Source organism: Pseudochaenichthys georgianus, chromosome 5, assembly GCF_902827115.2.
Source record: "Pseudochaenichthys georgianus chromosome 5, fPseGeo1.2, whole genome shotgun sequence".
Classification (NCBI taxonomy): Eukaryota; Metazoa; Chordata; class Actinopteri; order Perciformes; family Channichthyidae; genus Pseudochaenichthys; species Pseudochaenichthys georgianus.
In genome coordinates, this window is record NC_047507.1 from 40,234,810 (window position 1) to 40,254,549 (window position 19,740).

At 42.0% G+C, this 19,740-nt stretch overlaps 1 protein-coding gene across 1 annotated transcript in view; it reads right to left on the minus strand.

Moving 5' to 3' along the window:
- The window catches only part of raly (RALY heterogeneous nuclear ribonucleoprotein), a 141,442-nt gene that overhangs the window by 59,432 nt on the left and 62,270 nt on the right, over positions 1-19,740 (minus strand). The window contains exon 6 of the mRNA XM_034082245.2: positions 6,116-6,285. Within this exon, the coding sequence (XP_033938136.2) occupies positions 6,116-6,285 (170 nt within the window). The remainder of the gene's footprint in view (positions 1-6,115; positions 6,286-19,740) is intronic.

Consider the following 19,740-nt stretch of genomic DNA (forward strand, 5'->3'; position numbering starts at 1 on the left):
CCGAACCAAATTGTCTAGTTCATCATCAGTTAGGGTACTGTAGGACTGTTTTATGGAAAGACCATTTTCATGCATGCGCCTTTTGACTGTCTTCTCAGATACACCCAGAAGTGTTGCTATGGCCGACACTGGTAGGGACAAGTCTTCTATTAAGCCTTGTAGTTGCTGAGGACAGACAACATATTTTGGTCGTCCCATTTCTCCTTGCATTACTGGCACCTGATGAGGGGTCTGATTAGAGATGTCTTCAATATTGACAAGCCTTGACAGCTCAGTCAAAGCATTGATAACATCCTGTGGCATATCAACCTGGCCTGATAGCGACCTAAAAAGAGCCATCTCCTGGTCCACTGCAAACTGCAAATAGTCAACATCTAAGGGCAGTCTTTGTGTGATCTGGGAAATTCTAGTCAGTAGTCTCTGAAGAAAGTCCCTTTTCAGTTGCTCCTAGAATTGACAAACATCAATTTACCATATTGCACTGGATTAGTTCATGTTCAAATAATAAACAGCATGAAAACTATCGTTAAGGACATGTGCAAAGAAAATGACTGCAACAATTATGCTTTGTAAACAAACTCTATAAATAGGTGATAAAATCAAAACATAATGTAAGTTATTACCAATCATTTAAAGAGAGGTGCTGTGTGAGCACGGTTATTAAAGTGTGTGCTGCTGCAGCCACAGATGAATTACGGTCGCCACTCTGGCAAAAACAGATTGAGAAACACGTGAGCTGGACTCTATCAACATAAGAGAAATTCACTTGCACTGACTATAGCTAATAGCATAGCCTACATGAGTAGCCTCAATGCCATGGTTAGTTTCCCGCGTTGCCACATTCATTCCCCACCTCAAAAGGCCTGCCTTCCTTTTATGTATGTCGCTATAATATTATAATCATGCTCTTGGATAACATCTAAGACCATGAATGGAAAAAAGTTAATATTTCTTACCTGTGCGCTGGTGCCAGCCATGGAGCCAGCAGGTGGACCTGACACCATCACAAAAGCCAAGCCAATACTATGCTGCGTTCAAGGAGCTACGTGGAAGTGGGGAAGGACAACGCTTCATTGCGGATACGTAATTTCACATTCTAGCACAGTTTATTGCTCTTATACCGCAATTTTTGCTAACTACGATGCTCAACAGCTCGCTTAACGGAACTTTGACGCTAGTATCAGTTTTGTTTACCACCAATCATGGGAGTATCATGTATAGAAAGTGTGTAGTTGTATTTCTTGCGCTACCTAACACCCATGAAGGCATCATGACAGAGGGAGGGCTGTCACTCAGAGTACCAAATTACTCTTTGGTAAGCCCCGCCCCCCGAAGCAATATCAGGGTCAAAAGTCTGAAAGCGAAAAAAAAAGATCTGAAAGTGAAAAACGATCTGAAGGCGAAAAAAATCAATCTGAAAGCGAAAAAAAAAGATTTGAAACTGAAAAAAATTAATCTGAAACTGAAAAAAACATATATTCAAATATCAAAATATGTATAAAAGTGAAATATGAAAATAAACCTTTTTTAAAAAAAAAATTGCTGAACTGAATCAAAATAATATTCAACCTGAAAAATTATTTCAAATACTTTTTTTTGTTTTGAATACAACACTGTATTTTTCAAAGTTCAGGATGAAAACTTGGACTTTCAAATAAATTGTATTTTTTTGAATGATCAAAACTTATGACCCTGAAATAGCTCCATATAAAACCAGCAAACAGAGACAGACAAACTAAAACACATACAGATGCACACGCTACCTACATTTCGCCACCAACAAAGCTACACAATCCGTAACGGAGGCCAAGATCTATGGCCCAGAGATCACCTCCGTTACATTCCCTTACCCCTCTCCCCCGGAAGCACAGTGTCTTGAAAACCTTGGCTTCCCAATTTCCTCGGGTGCACTGATAAAGCGGTTAACTCAGACAATCTTTTGGCTGAAGTTAAGGCAAGTAGCAATGCTGTCTTCCATGACAGTGCTTTCAGGGAGTTGAGCTCCAGAGGCTCAAATGGTCTTGTGACCAGAGCCTCGAGCACTAGCGACAAGTCCCACTGCGGGGCAGAGGCGCGCACTACTGGGCGCAGCCTCTTGACCCCCCGCAAAAACCGTGACATCAGCGGCTGGGCAAAAACTGACCTGCTGCCAAATTCCTCATGGCAGGACGAGATGGTTGCTGCATACACCTTCACTGTGGAATGAGCAAGCCCTCTGTTCACCAACAACTGTAAGTACGACAAAATAGATCCCAATTTAGAAGATAGGGGCTCTATTTTTCGCTCCTCACACCATCGCCAGAATCCCAGCCACTTTGGCCTGTAGCAGGCTGCGGTGGATCCCGCTCTAGCTGCCTGGATAGACTGAATCACACTATCAAAGCCCCAACCTGACAGTCACCATTGATGGCACCCCTGTGTCCCCCTCCACCCAGGCACGCAACCTTGGCGTTATATTTGACCCCACCCTCTCCCTCGAGCCCCACATCCGTCAAGTTGTAAAAACCTCATTTTTCCACCTCCGCAATATTGCCAAACTGCGTCCCTCTCTCACCCGCCCTGCAGCTGAGCGACTCATTCACGCCTTCATCTCCTCCCGCCTTGACTATTGCAACTCACTCCTCTACGGCCTCAGCACTACATCCCTCAACAGACTCCAGCGTGTCCAGAACGCAGCCGCCAGACTCCTCACCCACACCAAATCATGGCATCACATCACCCCGGTCCTCAAAGAACTCCACTGGCTCTCCGTTTCACACCGCATCCACTACAAACTCCTGGTCCTCACTTACAAAGCCCTCCACCATCTGCCCCCCCCCCTACCTCACTGACCTCCTCATCCTCTACCAACCACCCCGGTCCCTCAGATCCACCTCAGCCGGTTTGCTTTCCATCCCCAAGGCCAAACTCCGGAGCTTCGGGGACAGAGCCTTCTCTGTGGCAGCCCCAAAGCTCTAGAACTCACTCCCCCAAGACCTCCGTGAGTCTGAGTCCCTCACCCTGTTCCAGTCCCGCCTCAAAACCCACCTCTTCAACTCTGTATCCATAAGCCCCACCCCCCCTCGCAATCAACTTCCTCCTGACTGCTTTTCTGTTTTGTTTTGTTTCTTTTTGGCTTTGTCTTTGTTTTTGTTTTGTTTGTCTACCCTCCCTCCCAAATGTAAAGCGTCTTTGGGTTCAAGAAAAGCGCTATAGAGATAAAATATATTATTATTATTATCAGACAATCTCTCCCGTCTCAGCCTCTCCCCCTCAGGAGCCAAGCCTGGAGAGGGTGGCCCAGCATGGGTAAAGCCCCGATTGCACTTGCCTCCTGGGAGATCACCCCCCAAACTTGGGGTAGCGCCCAGGGCTGGCCCACCTTTATCTGTGTCATCTCTGAGTACCACGGCGCCCCTGCGTGATCTGGCGCTACTGGGATGATTGACAGACGTTCTCGCCTCAGGAGAATGAGACGTAACGGTGGAAAGGCATTAAGCAGCTTCTTTGGCCATGGCTCGTGTGCAAACGCGTCCACCACCAAAGGAGGGTCGTCGCTCAGAGCCATGGAGAACCACAGTGTGCAGTGAGTGTTGCGCCGGATGGCGAACAGATCCACCTCTGCTGTCCCAAACTGGGCCCAGATCCGCTTCACCATGGGTCCACTCGTCTGGCAGGGGTCCGCCCCTGGACATGAGGTTGGCCCCCCTGTTCTCCAGACCCGAAATGTGGAGGACTCTCAGAGATAACATCACCTCTGCACCCCATAACGTAGGGTTACATATGGTAACCCATGGTATATTAGCACAGCGGAGCCCTCTACTGGACTCTATGGGTACTCCCCCATATCCTATCTATGCACGCATTATTTCACTGAGACTTCCCTACCCGTAGCCGGCCCCTGGGCGGGCCTACCTGAATGCGAGCGCATCTACCGCATAGAAGGCGACCTCGCCCGCTCACTGCTATCCCTTTACTTTATCTTCAGCTGAGCAGCATAGGGCAGCAGTGCTCCATAAGTAGAGGGCTCCGCTCTGCTAATATACATGGGTTACCATACATAACCCTACGTTATATCTCTCACAGGCTCCCTCTACTGGACTCTATGGGTACAGGGGGCGGAGCCCGGCGTATACCCACTCTGCTGTCCCGCGAGAGTACCGCTCCATCCCCCTGTTTCTGACCGGCTTTCCATTGCGGGGCAGAGGCGTGCACCACTGGGAAAAACAAGACAGAATCCGTCGGGCTCCTCCTCCGGTCCGCACTCCGGTGCCACCGCAGCGGAGGGGTACCGGGTGGGGAGCTCCATCCTCCAGGAGTTGACTGGCGGCGGGAGGAAGCGTCTCGGCAGGGAGAGGGGAATTCTCCGGCCAGGACGCGAGGGTAAATCCTGCCTCCTCCTTTTCCTTTTGATTGTGATCAATTGTGATCAAAGATCCTTTTGTTGTGACATCATATTTTTCCAATAAAAGTGATACATTGTATTCCATTTTGACTGTCTCTGCTTTCCACACAGCCACGTAATGTTGTCAGTACAGTTTCCCCACTCGCTGCCCAGGTTGTAACTCCACTAAAGGAGGCAGCTAGTGCGCATGCAGCGCGTGCTCCGCCATGATGTTTTCACCGAACAGTGAAAAACATCAAGTGGAGTCTTCACACCTACCTGCCATAATGTCCCTGTACCCACATAGCGCGGTTTATCACTCTCACCCGCACATGCACACTAGCTAATGGTAACATTTTATTTTGATCACTCATCAAAGATAGCAGAAAACATGCATTATGTACTATGGAGGGGACTCTGATAGAGGACTCACAAAGTACACAGTAAAAGTACTTACTTTTATTTCTGGTAGCAGTCAACTAGTACAGAGTCCAACAGGGTCCGTTTTATTAAGAACTTGTGGTAAAAAATATTTGTATCACTCATTGAATATAGCAGGAAAGAAAATGAAGAGCAGCTGATTTGAAAAGACAAACTCGAGAGACGGCTGAGTGACCGCAGTGCAGAATCGCTGTATAGTTTAAATCTCCTTAGTTACAACGTTGCCCATTTTACCCATAGGCTTATTATATTTACAGCCCTAATAACATTAATTTTCTGGGCTTAATATGTGTCTTGGCTGTTTTCGTTGTGATCGCTAAATTCACCTTATAATATTATCACTATAACACTGACTCAGATCGCTGGATCGCGAGAAACACCACGCAGCATCCTCATCTGTTTGTCATTACTGGTGTCATTTTCTGGTTGCTAACGCCATTGTAACACAGAATCACTGATGTTCCGCTGTAACGGTGGTGGACTCATCAGAACAGAGTGGGCGAGCTGACCAATCAGAGCACAGTGGGCTCATAGGGAGCCGTTTAGGACAGAGAGTGAATACACATACTATACAGAGATGCTGTATGAGAAACCAATGTCATTTTGGAACATTGAACAATGTAAATATATTCTAGTAGATTTAGATTGCGCTGCCAAATTGAATTTATTGAAATCTCCAATATCAACGTAAGAGCTTGTGCCTCTTCGGGGGGTGCTAACACTTAACCATACACTTTATCGTTTACTTTCTCCGTCTTTATATGTAGATATGACTTTTCTCCGTTAATCTCCGTCACGTTGTTTCCATAGCAACAACAACTTCCTGTCAACAGCGCTAACTCTCCTTCAAAATAAAAGCATGTCCATACAAAATAGGAAGCCAAGCCAAATTACACTTAAGACATATACAACTGCAACGAAAGTAACAAACACAATGCAATATCCTTTTCAATTTCAAAGAACACAAATTGGGTTATAGACATTAACAAAGAACTATAACACAACAATACTGTAGAATAAAAAAAATGAATGCCGTGAATAAACCGCAATACACGCGGGCCGAATATTCGCTGCTGATTACTACCGAATATCCAGAGCCAAACAGAATTGTATTCGGTACAGCTCTAACACACACACACACACACACACACACACACACACACACACACACACACACACACACACACACACACACACACACACACACACACACACACACACACACACACACACACACACACACACACACACACACACACACACACACACACACACACACACACACACACACACACACACACACAGGTGTACCTGCATGTGGTTGTGAGTGTTGTTCTGCGTGTGCTCTCCCTCCTCTTCCTCCTCCTCCTCCTCCTCAGCCTCACTGTTCTGCCTGTGCTCCTCTCCTTCCTCCAGCTCTGAGCTTGACTCTTCTTCCTGCCACGCCTCCTCGCTCGTACACTCCTCGGCCTTCCTCAGCTCTGCACCGGCACATACACAAAGCCACAACGACGAAACATTAGAAAAAGGGGGACAGTACAACGTTATATGGACACTTTAGAGTCAGCCATTGGAACAATTTGGACCTATCATCAAGTTCTATCGAAAGGAGATTCATTGTTTCCTCTCTAATTTCATTTAGCAATAAAGTATACTTAATGTTTGATAAAGAGAGACTGATTGGCGGTATTGATTGCAAAATGTGATCCAGGAGAAACACACTGTTGCGGTGTTCCAGTATTAAAACTACATTTTTGCTCTGGTTTTCAATAACAACTTGTATTTCGCACATCGAACCCGTGAGAGTTTACAAAAAGTAATTTTTTATAACTAAACTAAGAAATAAAGCAGCGGAAACTGGACTATCAGATCCTCCATATTAACATAGATAATCTAAACTAAGGATAACTGAGTGCTGGACACAGAGTTGTAGAGAGAGATTTTCTTCTCCTCCTCTTTTTATACTGGTGATTAGTGGAGAGCAGGAAAACCTGAGCAGAGCAGTTTAGGGGCACCTGCAGTTTGGAGAGAGAGAACAAAAAGGGGTAGCATGTAACATTCGAAAAATGAAACAGAGATTTTTTCGACCTAAAATATTAAAACCGCTTACTTTAAGGCCTTTTTTTTGCAAGTGTGCTCAAAATAGTGGCCGTTTCTCAATGTCGAGTGCATCGAGTGGCGCTGAATGCTGGGCTTAACATGCATTTAAACCAGGGGTGGGGAACCTCCGGCCCCCGGGCCGTATACGGCCCGCGAGACCATTTGGTATGGATCTCGAGGTAATTTATAAACAAATGCAAAAAAGAAAAAAATTAAAGAAATCGCGAGTGCCTGTTTTTCCTGGCAACGGTCATGGTCCTTGAACACAACACGAGCCTACCGTGTCATCATGTGGTATATGTTTCGTCTGACAGGGGTGCAGTTCTGACGGAGGGCACCAGAACGCCACTCCGGGACTTAAAAAAATTGCAGTGGCTGTGTCTTTAGTTGTAAGCCAAGTGGTGATCTGTTCATCTGTCATTCTGATCATACAGTCAATAACTTTGTTGTTATTAGCATCTGGTTAGCTAGCTATGCTAACGAATATAAGAAGCTTTTTCTCCAACCAGTGAGGTAAAGGCACATCTTTATATGATCATTATAGTTATCAAAAAACAAGAGAATAAAGTAAACGGGTATAAAATACTATATGACAGTAAAGTAAGTTGTTAATAATAAACAAGAATACAGTCACAAAATGTTTTATTTTAATTTCTCACCCAGTGCAATAGACTGGATGAGCTCCTATCTGTCAGACAGAGTTCAGTGTGTAAGGGTAAGTGGCGAGACATCACCACCCCTGAGGAATGAACTGGGTGTACCCCAGGGATCTATCCTGGGCCCAATACTATTCAGCCTTTATATAAATGACTTGCCCTCAGTGTGCACTGGATGTGAGGTGCAAATGTACGCTGATGACAGTGTCATTTATGTCCATGCAAAAACCAAGGCCCAAGCTGCGGCCAAATTAAATGATGCAATGGTTCATGTAAATCAATGGCTTACTGACTCACAGCTATATCTGAATGTTAAGAAGACAGTCTGTATGTTTTTTTAGCAAGACCAACACTGTATCACACTGTGAACCCAAGGTCTATGTGTCTGGGGAGGTCATTCAAACAGTTACACATTTCAAATATCTAGGCATTATCCTTGACACTACTTTATCCTTCAAAAAACAAGTGAGAAAGGTAACGCAAATAACTAAATACAATCTAGCAAATTTTAGATATATAAGGAACTGTTTGACAACACCTGTCTATATGACTGCCATGATCCTTCCCCACCTAACATACTGTATGACCAGCTGGACCCAGGCGAATAGCACAACATTAAGGCCTATCCTGTCACTTTACAAGCAAGCTCTCAAAGTTTTTGACAAAAAAGCAAAGCTATACCACCATTGCAAAATCCTGGACAAACATAACCTGCTCAGCTGGGAAAATATATTAAAACACACTGATGCATGTCTCATTTTTAAAATTCTAAACGGCAAGGCACCCCCACCACTCTGCACTTTTATACAACAGAAAAATTCAAACAGCAGAACCACAAGGTCTGCCCTAAGAGGGGACTGTGCAGTCCCTCTTAGGTCCAGTTCCTTTGGCAAACACTGTTTCTCTGTGAGGGCACCTACACTCTGGAACACGATACCAATACAGATCAGGAATAACACCTCTTATCATACATGTAACCACAATCATAAGAACTGGCTTTTAAACAATCAAAAATGTGAACACTTTTAACTGAATCAAGGTATGATGATATTTCATCTGTTTGCATGTTTGTTTGTTCCTCTCTATTGTTGTACTACTGTTCCTATTTATTGTTGTACTGCTATTTATTTATTGTTGTACTGCTATTTATTTATTGGTGTACTGATGTTGTCTGCTGTACTCTATTTAATTATGTTTTTATTTTCTAGTCTTGTTGTGGTCAGTTAACATCTTGCCAAGGACAACAGTTGAAAATGATCCTGCTGGCTAATACTGGCTCATTTACAGCAATGTGAATTAATGTGCACTGTCCTTTAAATAAAATAAACAAACAAACAAACAAACAAGTTTGAAAGGGGAGTGATTTGTAAAATATCCATAAAGAAAAAGTAAATCTGCTTACAGTTCTGTTTCATATGGGTGTTGAGAGATGTTTCCATAGATCTCTTCATTTTGCTCTCAAAGTGCACCAGATTGATGCTTTTAACTTCAATATTTAAAAAAAAATCTTCCTGGACCGCCCTAGAGGAGGTTAGGTCATAAATCTTAAATGACTTAAATCATGTCCACATGGATAGGAAACTAAATACATTTGCACACATCTTGTGTCCATATCTTTCTGTTTGGTGGTCATGCCACAACCGTGCACGTGAATGCATTCACGAGTCATGGCAAGATATCTGGACTAAGAGGTTGCTTTTTCTTTGCACAGCATGAAAGAAAGGCCAAATGAATGGGCTGTGATTTTTAAGTAGAGGTCAATAATGTGTACGGCCCTCGGAGGATGTTGAAAAAATTGAAATGGCCCTTGAGAGGAAAAAGGTTCCCCACCCCTGATTTAAACAGTCCTTCGGCGCCACTCGATTACGTAATATACTTGAAATAATGGCTCTGCAGCAGGTTTACTCGACATTGAGAAACGGCCAGTGTGTCATCAGTACTTTATTTACCCATTCTTTCTTTTTAACACAATGCAGTAGAGTCTGTGGTACCCGAAACAATGAGGAGATCAGCCAATGTCATCAAACAACACACGTTAAGCAATTGGCGCTTCAGCAAGGAAAAATTGTCGCATGGGCACAATGGCATGTCATATTAATGGTTTGGAACAATTTCTGTTTTAGTGCTGCAACCCAGAGACCTGGAACCTGGCTAAAAAAGTTATCCGTACATTTCTAAACCTTCATCCCTGGCACAAGTTTAATCTCAGTGAAATGATTTAACACTGAACAGTTCTTCCTTCTTTTCATGTCAGTCTTTTTTCACTGGCTCTGTTCTGTAGATTAGTATATTTTTTTATTTGTGAGTGTTTTTCGTTGCCAGTTAGTTAGTATTGTCAACACATGCAGTGATCTTTTTTGTCCTATTTGAGTGTGTCAAGACTGCTGTTATAATGTTATTAAATGTATTTTATTAGGACCTTTAACGGCCTTGTGGAAGAAGTTTGCAAAATGTTGTTGAGGATGTTTGGAGGCCTTTAGGTCCACCACGTCCTAACACTGTGCAGTAATCTGAAGCCTTGCTCTTAACAGTGGTCTGAAACACAGACTGACAGCAGATGTGAGAAATATTTCTTGGCCTCCTTTGTGCGCATGCTGCTATAATCTATTTCTTCCTGTTATTTTACCTAAAATGTGATCCACTCAACAGCAGAAACAGATGTCAGGTGATAATTGCCCTCAACTGCATGCTGGTCCATCAGGATTTTACCATTTTGAGTGATTTAATTTTTTTTATTTTTTCAGCTTTGCTTTGGGGAAGTGTTTTCTTTGTTTGCTGTGATTGTAACTGCTCACATAAGGGCTAAATATGGCTTGCAATTTAAAACAACATGACTCTTTATTGATTCTTCCAGAACAGGGGTTCCCAACCTTTTTCCCCAAGAGCACCCCCAAATGACTCCTGTTGGAAGTCCCCCCCCCCACACACACACACATTCAAGTTTAAAAGTCTCTACTAACTACAACTACTGTCACAAACTGGATGAATGTGAAGTATTTTGTTAAAGGAGGATGAAAGCGTAATTAAGGAGCACTATTGGAGTGACTTTGATGGTTATTGGACTCAGGATAATTTATTTGGATTCCCGCTGTATGAAGAAATTAAAGGCGCAAGTGGAAACAATTCACAAAGGGATTAAACTGTTTAAAACACATGCTCAAAGTAAGCCGGATTTTGCCGATGTGTTTATGTGGATTCAAAAGTTGTAAATATCTACAAAATGGAGGAGACCGATCTGATCGGAGCAACTGACAAATAATCCAACTGAAACCGGCATGGACAATGACTATGTTTTTAAAATTGCGCTTATCCAGACAAGCCCGGTTTGGAAACGTTACGGGCAGAAGAAACATTTCTATAGAAAGAATTATACATTTCTGTCTTTTTATGCCTTTAATAGCTACTAACTTGAATTTTTATTAAAATTAATTAATCAATTATTTTGTATATGTTATTGTAATGTAGAGACAAGGCTTTTAGTGACAATCATGTATTGCCTTACAATTATATGTAAAAATAAATAAATTAAAAAAAAAAAGTCTAAAGATGATATTTGGCCTCAAATCATCTGAGGCCTGGCGCCCCCCCCCCTGCGATCTTTGGCGCCCCCCCCCCCCCCAGGTTGGGAACCACTGTTCCAGAAGGTTGTTTTTGGCCTGGTCTGTCGGCCCGTCTATCAATAGGAAAATGGAAACACATTTTTTAATGAAACTTCATAAAAGGTCAAGGAAGAATCCATTAGTTAAATAGATTTTTGGGCAGTTCCAAATCACTGCATTGGTCAGGATGCCACATGGGCGCCTCCCTAGAGAAGGGTTACACAGACCCAGGACCAGGTGGAGGGATTATACCTCCCTGCTGGCCTGGGCGCCTCTTCCAGTCAGAGCTGGTTGATGTGGCCATGGAAAGGCTAGTTTGGGGCCCTCTGCTGGAACTGCCTCCTCCGGGACCCAACTCCGGATACAGATGTAGCACCTCATTTCGGACGCCCCTACCCATGTGGGCCCGTGATCGGCACGGGGTGGGCTCTCGCTGAAAGGAAAACCCCCCGCATGACTTGATATGCCCCCTTCATAAATAAATTAAATTATAATTAAACCAGATGCAATGGATCATGGATCCACCAGGGGGAGCAGTGAGTAAAAAGCTGCCACACTGGAACTCATGTGAAATAAACAGCTGATAGATCTACAGGTATAGCGGATCTTTGTTAAGATCCATATGTCATGGATAGGATCATATTCTGTGCTAAATAAGAAACATGTAATCATTTACAAAACATCACCATGTTTTTATTTAACAAAATAATGTTGTTTAATCCACGTTGGTGTACTACAACTACAAAACCATCGGTTTGTTTTTTCATCAGGAAATCCAGGCCGGCTCAAACAAACGATGTTTAATCATCATCCTCACGATCATTTAATGTATCATATGTTCGCCGAAATGACATGAAAGCACCAACAAATATGAATTTGCCGTAGTCAACTTCATTAAAACTTTATTAACGTGCCTAAACTCAGTAATTCACTAAAAATAGGTTTATTTTTAATGGAGCCTCGTCATATCCCGACGGGCAAACAATAATATGTACAGTGTTAATAGTTTACTGTATTATTAGTGTTTAATATTACTGCTATAACAATCACACATTGAGTTCATTGTTATGCAATGTTAAAATCAGACCGTTGTTTTTTAAATAGTCTGAATGAAAACGGCAGCTCTCAGGTGAACTCATATGAAATAAATAGCTGATTCCTCACACACACAGTAGTCTGTTGTGTCTATGCACAAAATAGTGAGAAACATGCCTCTGGTTAATAATTAAATAATTTATTTTCTCCATAAAAGCTGGTGGGTTGAAAAAGCAATACAGGACGTGAAAAGAACTATATTGTAGAATACAGAAGAATTTTGATGCCGTGGCTTTATCTGCAAACTGAAAGTATACTTACATTTATGGCCCGGGACACACATATTTATTTAGATGTGTTTTAAACAAGTTGAAATAAAAGGCTGGAGTGTTTCTTGCTCTGCCAGGTAGGCTACAACAAGTGGGATTTATCTGTTATTACTATATTGTAGCATATTGTTTTTTATTCCCACTGTCACGGATATAATCATATTCTGCATTGACAAGAATATTTACTATAATATTATACTATTGTTAATAGTTTACTGTATTATTACTGCTATAACAATCACACATTGAGTTCATTGTTGTGCAATGATAAAATTAGACCGTTGTTTTTTTAAATAGTCTGAATGAAACTCTGCAGCTCTCAGGTGATCAGCTGATCAGCGGGGGCTGCGTGTGACTCTCTTTGTTTACACACCTAATGGCCACTCAGCCACAGCTCTCCCCCCTGTGATCTCCCACCCCCCTGTATTCTCTCTTCTCCAGCACTAAAGTTTAACTGTAGGTTTGTGTTTGCATATTTATGCTGTCGCAGTTCCTGTTGTTTCTATCGTGCATTGCCGGTATGAAAGGGTCTGTGCCGGGAATATCAAACATTTAATAAAAGTGAAAAACAATGAACAAGACTATGACGAAATATGTTCGTCAACAACCTTTTTTTCCATGACGAAAACGAGACGATGACGAGACGGCACTGACGGCAGTAAACAATAACTGCAACAAAATCATCATGCAATATCGTTGACGAAAAGTGACGAGACGAAAATGTAGTTTACTAAATAAAAACAATGCCAAAATCTGTCTTCACTTTCGTTGACGAAAAATGAGGAGACGAAATATTATCAAAGATAACGTTACATTTCTGATAGTCAGTTTTTCTCCCAGCAGTTCCATTTCCGGTGCTGCGGCAGGGCAGCAGCTGTGTGTCTGTGGTGCGCGCGGCGGTACATTTGAATTACACCGGGCAGCGGCACACTGTGAACTGTCAGGAAAACTCGGGTCTAACTCATGGTCTAACTAACCTTATTCAACATAAAATAAAATGGCAACAACAGGGCTTGGGAGCAGTGGTCGCACTCGTATTAACCAAATACCTCCCCGTCAGCACGAGTGAGTGATAAATTGTGTACTCGACGGGTAATAATGGATTATGACAGAAATGTTACAATCCTGTCCGTCAAAATGACTGACAATGAAAAAGTCTAAAGCCACCACTGCTTGGGAGAAAGAAACGATGTGATATTTGGGCCCATTTTCGCTACAATGAGGCGGAGAAAACAAGCGAATGCGTTGTTTCATCAGAAGGGAAGCAATGTGGCCATAACACAGCTGGTAAAAACACCACAAACCTGACCAGATACTCTCTGCAAAGCTTCTCAATCATTCAACCTGTGTTTTTCATCAAATAAGGACAAGATATAATCTTATTTATTTATACATGCTAAAATGACAAATTATTGGTTTTGGCTAGACTAGTTTGACTGAAATGTTCTATATAATCTGATGACTAAAAAAGACTCAACCGTTTTCATTGACAAAAAGTAGACTAAAATAATTAGTTTTCTTTGACTAAAATATGACTAAAATGCTCAGACTTTTAGTCGACTAAATCTTGACTAAATAAAAACAGGATGAAGGTGACTACATATGACTAAAACTAAAAAGGAAATTTAACAAAGGACTAAGACTAAAACTAAATAAAAAAATAGCTGACGAAATGAACACTACTGTAAAGGCAGAGGGGTGTCTCTAGTTCCCCCTCGACACATACTGATCATTTTTTTTGTCCATGTCTGATTGACTTAGAGCAGGCATCCTCAAACTACGGTCTCCGGTCCGGATCCGGACCGAACCACCACTGTCTCCGGACTCTGAGCAAATTATACTTTTCATATTTATTATCTCTCTGTATTATATGTGAGACATCGCCACAACGCATTCGCAACGAGTCAAAATTATCCGCTATGTCCACTGCAAACAGCGCTCTGCATGTCTGACTGTTCCACTGTGTTCCACCTGTGTGTGTCAACGAATGTCCAATCACATTCAGTAGCAAGTCAGCGTTTTTCAGTTTCAGCTGTAGCTAGTAAAGCTGGAAAAATGGCATGTTCAAAGATGACCAATAAAAGAAAAGTCGACAGTGAAAACCGGCAATTCAAAGATGAGTGGACTGAAAAATATGCGTTCATCCTCCCTCCAGCGAGCACCAAACCAATGTGCCTAATATGCCAAGAAACGGTAGCTCTTGTGAAGAGTGGCAATTTGAAACGGCATTATGAAACGAAACACGATTATTTTGAAGCGACCTTCCCTCAGAATTCAGCGGTAAGAACCACAAAAATAAATGGGATGAAATCCTCATATCAAGCTGCAAGCAGGATTCTTGTAACATCTATGTCACAACGAGAAAAGGCAACTGAGACCTCACTCAGAGTGGCATGGGTGTTGGCTAAACACAAGAAGCCATTCTCTGATGCAGAAATAATTAAAGAATGCATGACTGAAGTGATTGAGACCTTGTTTGAAGGCAAACAAAAAGAGGAAATAACAGCTAAAATCAAGCAAATCCCCCTCTCAGATTCCACAGCAACCAGAAGAACGGAAATACTGGCTGGTGATTTGATTCATCAGCTTTGTGATGGAATCAAACATGCACAGTGCATTTCCTTAGCTGTGGATGAGTCCACTGACACCACTGACAATGCTCAGTTGCTGGTGTTTGTGCGATTTTATGATGAGACAAAGGGGGAGTTTGTTGAAGATGTGTTGGGCCTGACAGACCTCAGTGGACACACAAGGGGGCAAGACATTTATAACGCAATCATGGGAATGCTGAATGAAAGAGGGATAGATCTAAAGAAAGTGGTGTCAATTGCTACTGATGGAGCTCCAGCCATGATGGGGAGAGAGAGAGGACTGGTTCAGCGCCTGAAAGATCACCACCCTGACCTGATCTCATACCACTGCATAATCCACCAGTCTGTCCTTTGTGCAAATCTTGGAGAAGTGTACTCTGAAATCATGGCAACAGTGATGAGACTCATAAACTTTTTGAGAGCATCATCTTCACTGCAGCATCGCTTGCTGCGCACATTCCTGACAGAGGTCAATGCCACTTTTGATGATTTGCTCCTGCACAACAACATCAGATGGCTGAGCAAAGGCAAGGTCCTGGAGCGTTTTTGGGCCATTAGGAAAGAGCTGCAAGTGTTTCTGTCAGAGCAAAAGAGTGTGAAAGCAAAACAGTTCATGGAATTCATGCAAAATGAAGAGAAGATGGAAGCTGTTGCATTTTTGGCTGATATAACATCTCATCTCAATAACCTAAATCTCAAGCTACAGGGCAAGAACAACACAGTGTGTGAGCTGATGTCAGCAGTGCGTGCTTTCCAGAGGAAACTGGAGGTTTTCAAAAGTGACCTACAGGTAAGCCTTTTTAATATTTTCTACCACACACATTTCCTGGATTCCAATGAACACCTTTATCATACCCTTTTAAGCAGTGCTCCTTATATAATTTTCTTATTTATTTTTGTTTTTTTTGTTATGTTTTCCTACAGGAGGGACTGCTCCACTTCCCCACACTTTTGGAACAGACCAAAGGAGAAAATCGTCCTCAGAATCATGTTCATTCCTGGAGAAGCTGATTGAAAACTTCAAAATTCGCTTTGATGACTTCAGATTAGGAAAACAAGTCCTACTGTTCATTGAAAACCCATTCCTGGTCAGAAATGTCAGAGAGTTCTCTGCAGAAGCACAACAAATCTTCCCATGGGCCAGTGCTGCTTCTCTGCAAAGTGAGTTGATTGACCTCCAGGAAAACCTTGCACTGAAAGAGGCTGACTGTGACACTCCCACCTTCTGGACAAAGATGGTCACTGCAGCTAATTTCCCTCTCCTGCATAAGAGGGCACTTCACATTCTCACAATGTTTGGCTCAACCTACAGGTGTGAGTCTGCATTCTCAACAATGAACATGGTGAAGAACAAGTACCGCAGCCGACTCACCAATGAACACTTGCATCAGTGTGTCCGCCTGGCCATCACGCCTTTTGTGCCAAAGTTCAAAGTCTTGGCAACAGACCAAAGGTGCCACTTCTCTCATTAAGCAACAGTGTTTGACACAATGTACAATAGTTCTGGACTTATTTCGACTTTGATTTTTGGGATGGTTTGATTCACTTCGAGGCTTTTTGTTTTTGCAACCTCGTGTTCAGAATCTTTTTGCAATTAAAAGTTTGAATGACCATATTAAACGGACCTTTGTCTTATTGAACATTTTCTTTCTGGACCTTTAAGATTTCTATTTGAGTACCCCTGACTTAGAGCTTTCGCGACTGCAAACATTTTTAAACAAACATTGACCATGTTCACCACCCCCCACCCCCAGACAGTTCCCTTAAATCAACGCAGGAATGTGACTCTCTTTGTTCACATTGGAATGTGACAAAACTCTCCCATCCCCCCTCTGTTCTCCAGCAGTGGTCTGAAAGGGTCTCTGGAAATATCATACATTTAATTAAAGTTTTAAAAACAGTGACAGGGTCCAAACTCAGAGGTGGATGAAGTATTCAGATTATTTACCTAGGTAAAAATACGTATTAGAAGTAAATGTCCTGCATTCAAAACGGTCAATTGCCCAAGTGAAAAGTATTATCATCTGAAAGTAAAATGAATCATTATGTTATTAGTATTAAATACATATAAGTATTTTTACAACTTGTATTTAGAAATACTCTGTTGCAATTATTGATGCATAAATGTGTTCATCCATTCAATGTGGCATCTGCTATAATGGGGTTAATGTATGATATTACTTAATAATACAATACATTATATAATATATGATATTCATTTCTTATTTCATAGTTTCTCATTATTATTTTTATTTTTATCGCTGATCTTATTTTTGATTTTATTAATCTGTGTGAGTCTGTGCTGTCCTGTTTTTCACTCTCACCCGGTCGCTGTTTGAACAACTGAATTTCCCCACAGGGATTAATAAAGGTCCATCTTATCTTATCTTATCTTAATGTATAAGTTGATTTAGTTCGATCTACTGTACTGTGTAAAAACACCACAACAATATTACAAAATATATACTGCATATTAAAGCAAACTATTGTAAAGGTAAAAGTATGACCATAAAAAATAAAGAAGTGTAAACATTTACATTATTATTATGATTATTTAATATATAAAGTCTATATATTATTGAATTACAATAAAGATAATAAGATTAGATATACTTTATTTGATCTAAAATAGTGATGTTTTTTCGTTATAGTAGCTATAAAACTATAACAAATAAGTGATTAAATGCTACAGTATTCAGCAAACACAACTGCAGAGCTGCAAACATTGCAAACAACCTAAGGTCTACAACACCCAGTTGTCTTTGTGTATTTGTGAATGATGCGCCATCTCATGGTTAAATCCTGAAATTGAACAAATGGGGACATTTGGCAACGCCCTCTTAGGAAATAGTGGGAGGACTTTAATCTCCCAGCCACTGGAATCCGCTGGGTTTTTGGTTGGTCCTATCTGGAGTGCGTAAATATGTAAAGTGTACATATGTAAAGTGTATATGTAAAGCTAAGTTGTGTGTTGTCTGGTTGTGCCTTCGCTGCCGTGGGTTCTAGTCGCAGAGTGATGATACCTATACCATTGGTCTACCTATAACAGGTCTCCCTTGGAAAAGAGATCAATGATCTCAATGGGATTTTATCTGTATAAATAAAGGTTTGAAATGAAATAAATTGGAATCTGTGGAATCTCAGCTTTCATATGATATCTTGTTTGTGCAGATCCGATGAAGTATAAAATATCGCTACCGTGAGTTATGATCTAAGTGCGTTACCCTTTCGCTTAGTGCTAATTCAGAAGCTTGGCGTTAGACTTGTGTTTTGTTTAGGTAAAAATGGTTCGTCAGTTAGCTGAGTTTATTCCCGTTAAGTGGGTCTGACACATTAATAGGTTGTTAAATGTTAAGAAGCCCTGAGACACAGTTTCGTGAACATTTTGTGAAAAGCCCCCGCCGGCGGGGGCGATGGGGTTTAACAGGTTAAGGGACCCAAGGCCGCTTAACATGGTGTGAACAAACAAACAAGTTGAGAACATAACACTTCAACTATGAGAGACAGAATGGGGGGAAAGAATCCAGGAAATCACATTGTAGGATTTTTAATGAATTAATTGGTAAATTCCTCGGTAAAATAAGTATTTGGTCACCTACAAACAAACAAGATTTCTGGCTCTCACAGACCTGTAACTTCTTCTTTAAGAGCCTCCTCTGTCCTCCACTCGTTAACTGTATTAATTGCACCTGTTTGAACTTGTTATCAGTATAAAAGACACCTGTCCACAACCTCAAACAGTCACACTCCAAACTCCACTATGGCCAAGACCAAAGAGCTGTCAAAGGACACCAGAAACAAAATTGTAGACCTGCACCAGGCTGGGAAGACTGAATCTGCAATAGGTAAGCAGCTTGGTGTGAAGAAATGAACTGTGGGAGCAATTATTAGAAAATGGAAGACATACAAGACCACTGATAATCTCCCTCGATCTGGGGCTCCACGCAAGATCTCACCCCGTGGGGTCAAAATTATCACTAGAACGGTGAGCAAAAATCCCAGAACCACACGGGGGGACCTAGTCAATGACCTGCAGAGAGCTGGGACCAAAGTAACAAAGGCTACCATCAGTAACACACTACGCCGCCAGGGACTCAAATCCTGCAGTGCCAGACGTGTCCCCCTGCTTAAGCCAGTACATGTCCAGGCCCGTCTGAAGTTTGCTAGAGAGCATTTAGATGATCCAGAAGAGGATTGGGAGAATGTCATATGGTCAGATGAAACCAAAATATAACTTTTTGGTAAAAACTCAACTAGACGTGTTTGGAGGAAAAATAATGCTGAGTTGCATCCAAAGAACACCATACCTACTGTGAAACATGCGGGTGGAAACATCATGCTTTGGGGCTGTTTTTCTGCAAAGGGACCAGGTCGACTGATCCGTGTAAAGGAAAGAATGAATGGGGCCATGTATCGTGAGATTTTGAGTGACAACCTTCTTCCATCAGCAAGGGCATTGAAGATGAAACGTGGCTGGGTCTTTCAGCATGACAATGATCCCAAACACACCGCCCGTGCAACGAAGGAGTGGCTTCGTAAGAAGCATTTCAAGGTCCTGGAGTGGCCTAGCCAGTCTCCAGATCTCAACCCCATAGAAAATCTTTGGAGGGAGTTGAAAGTCCGTGT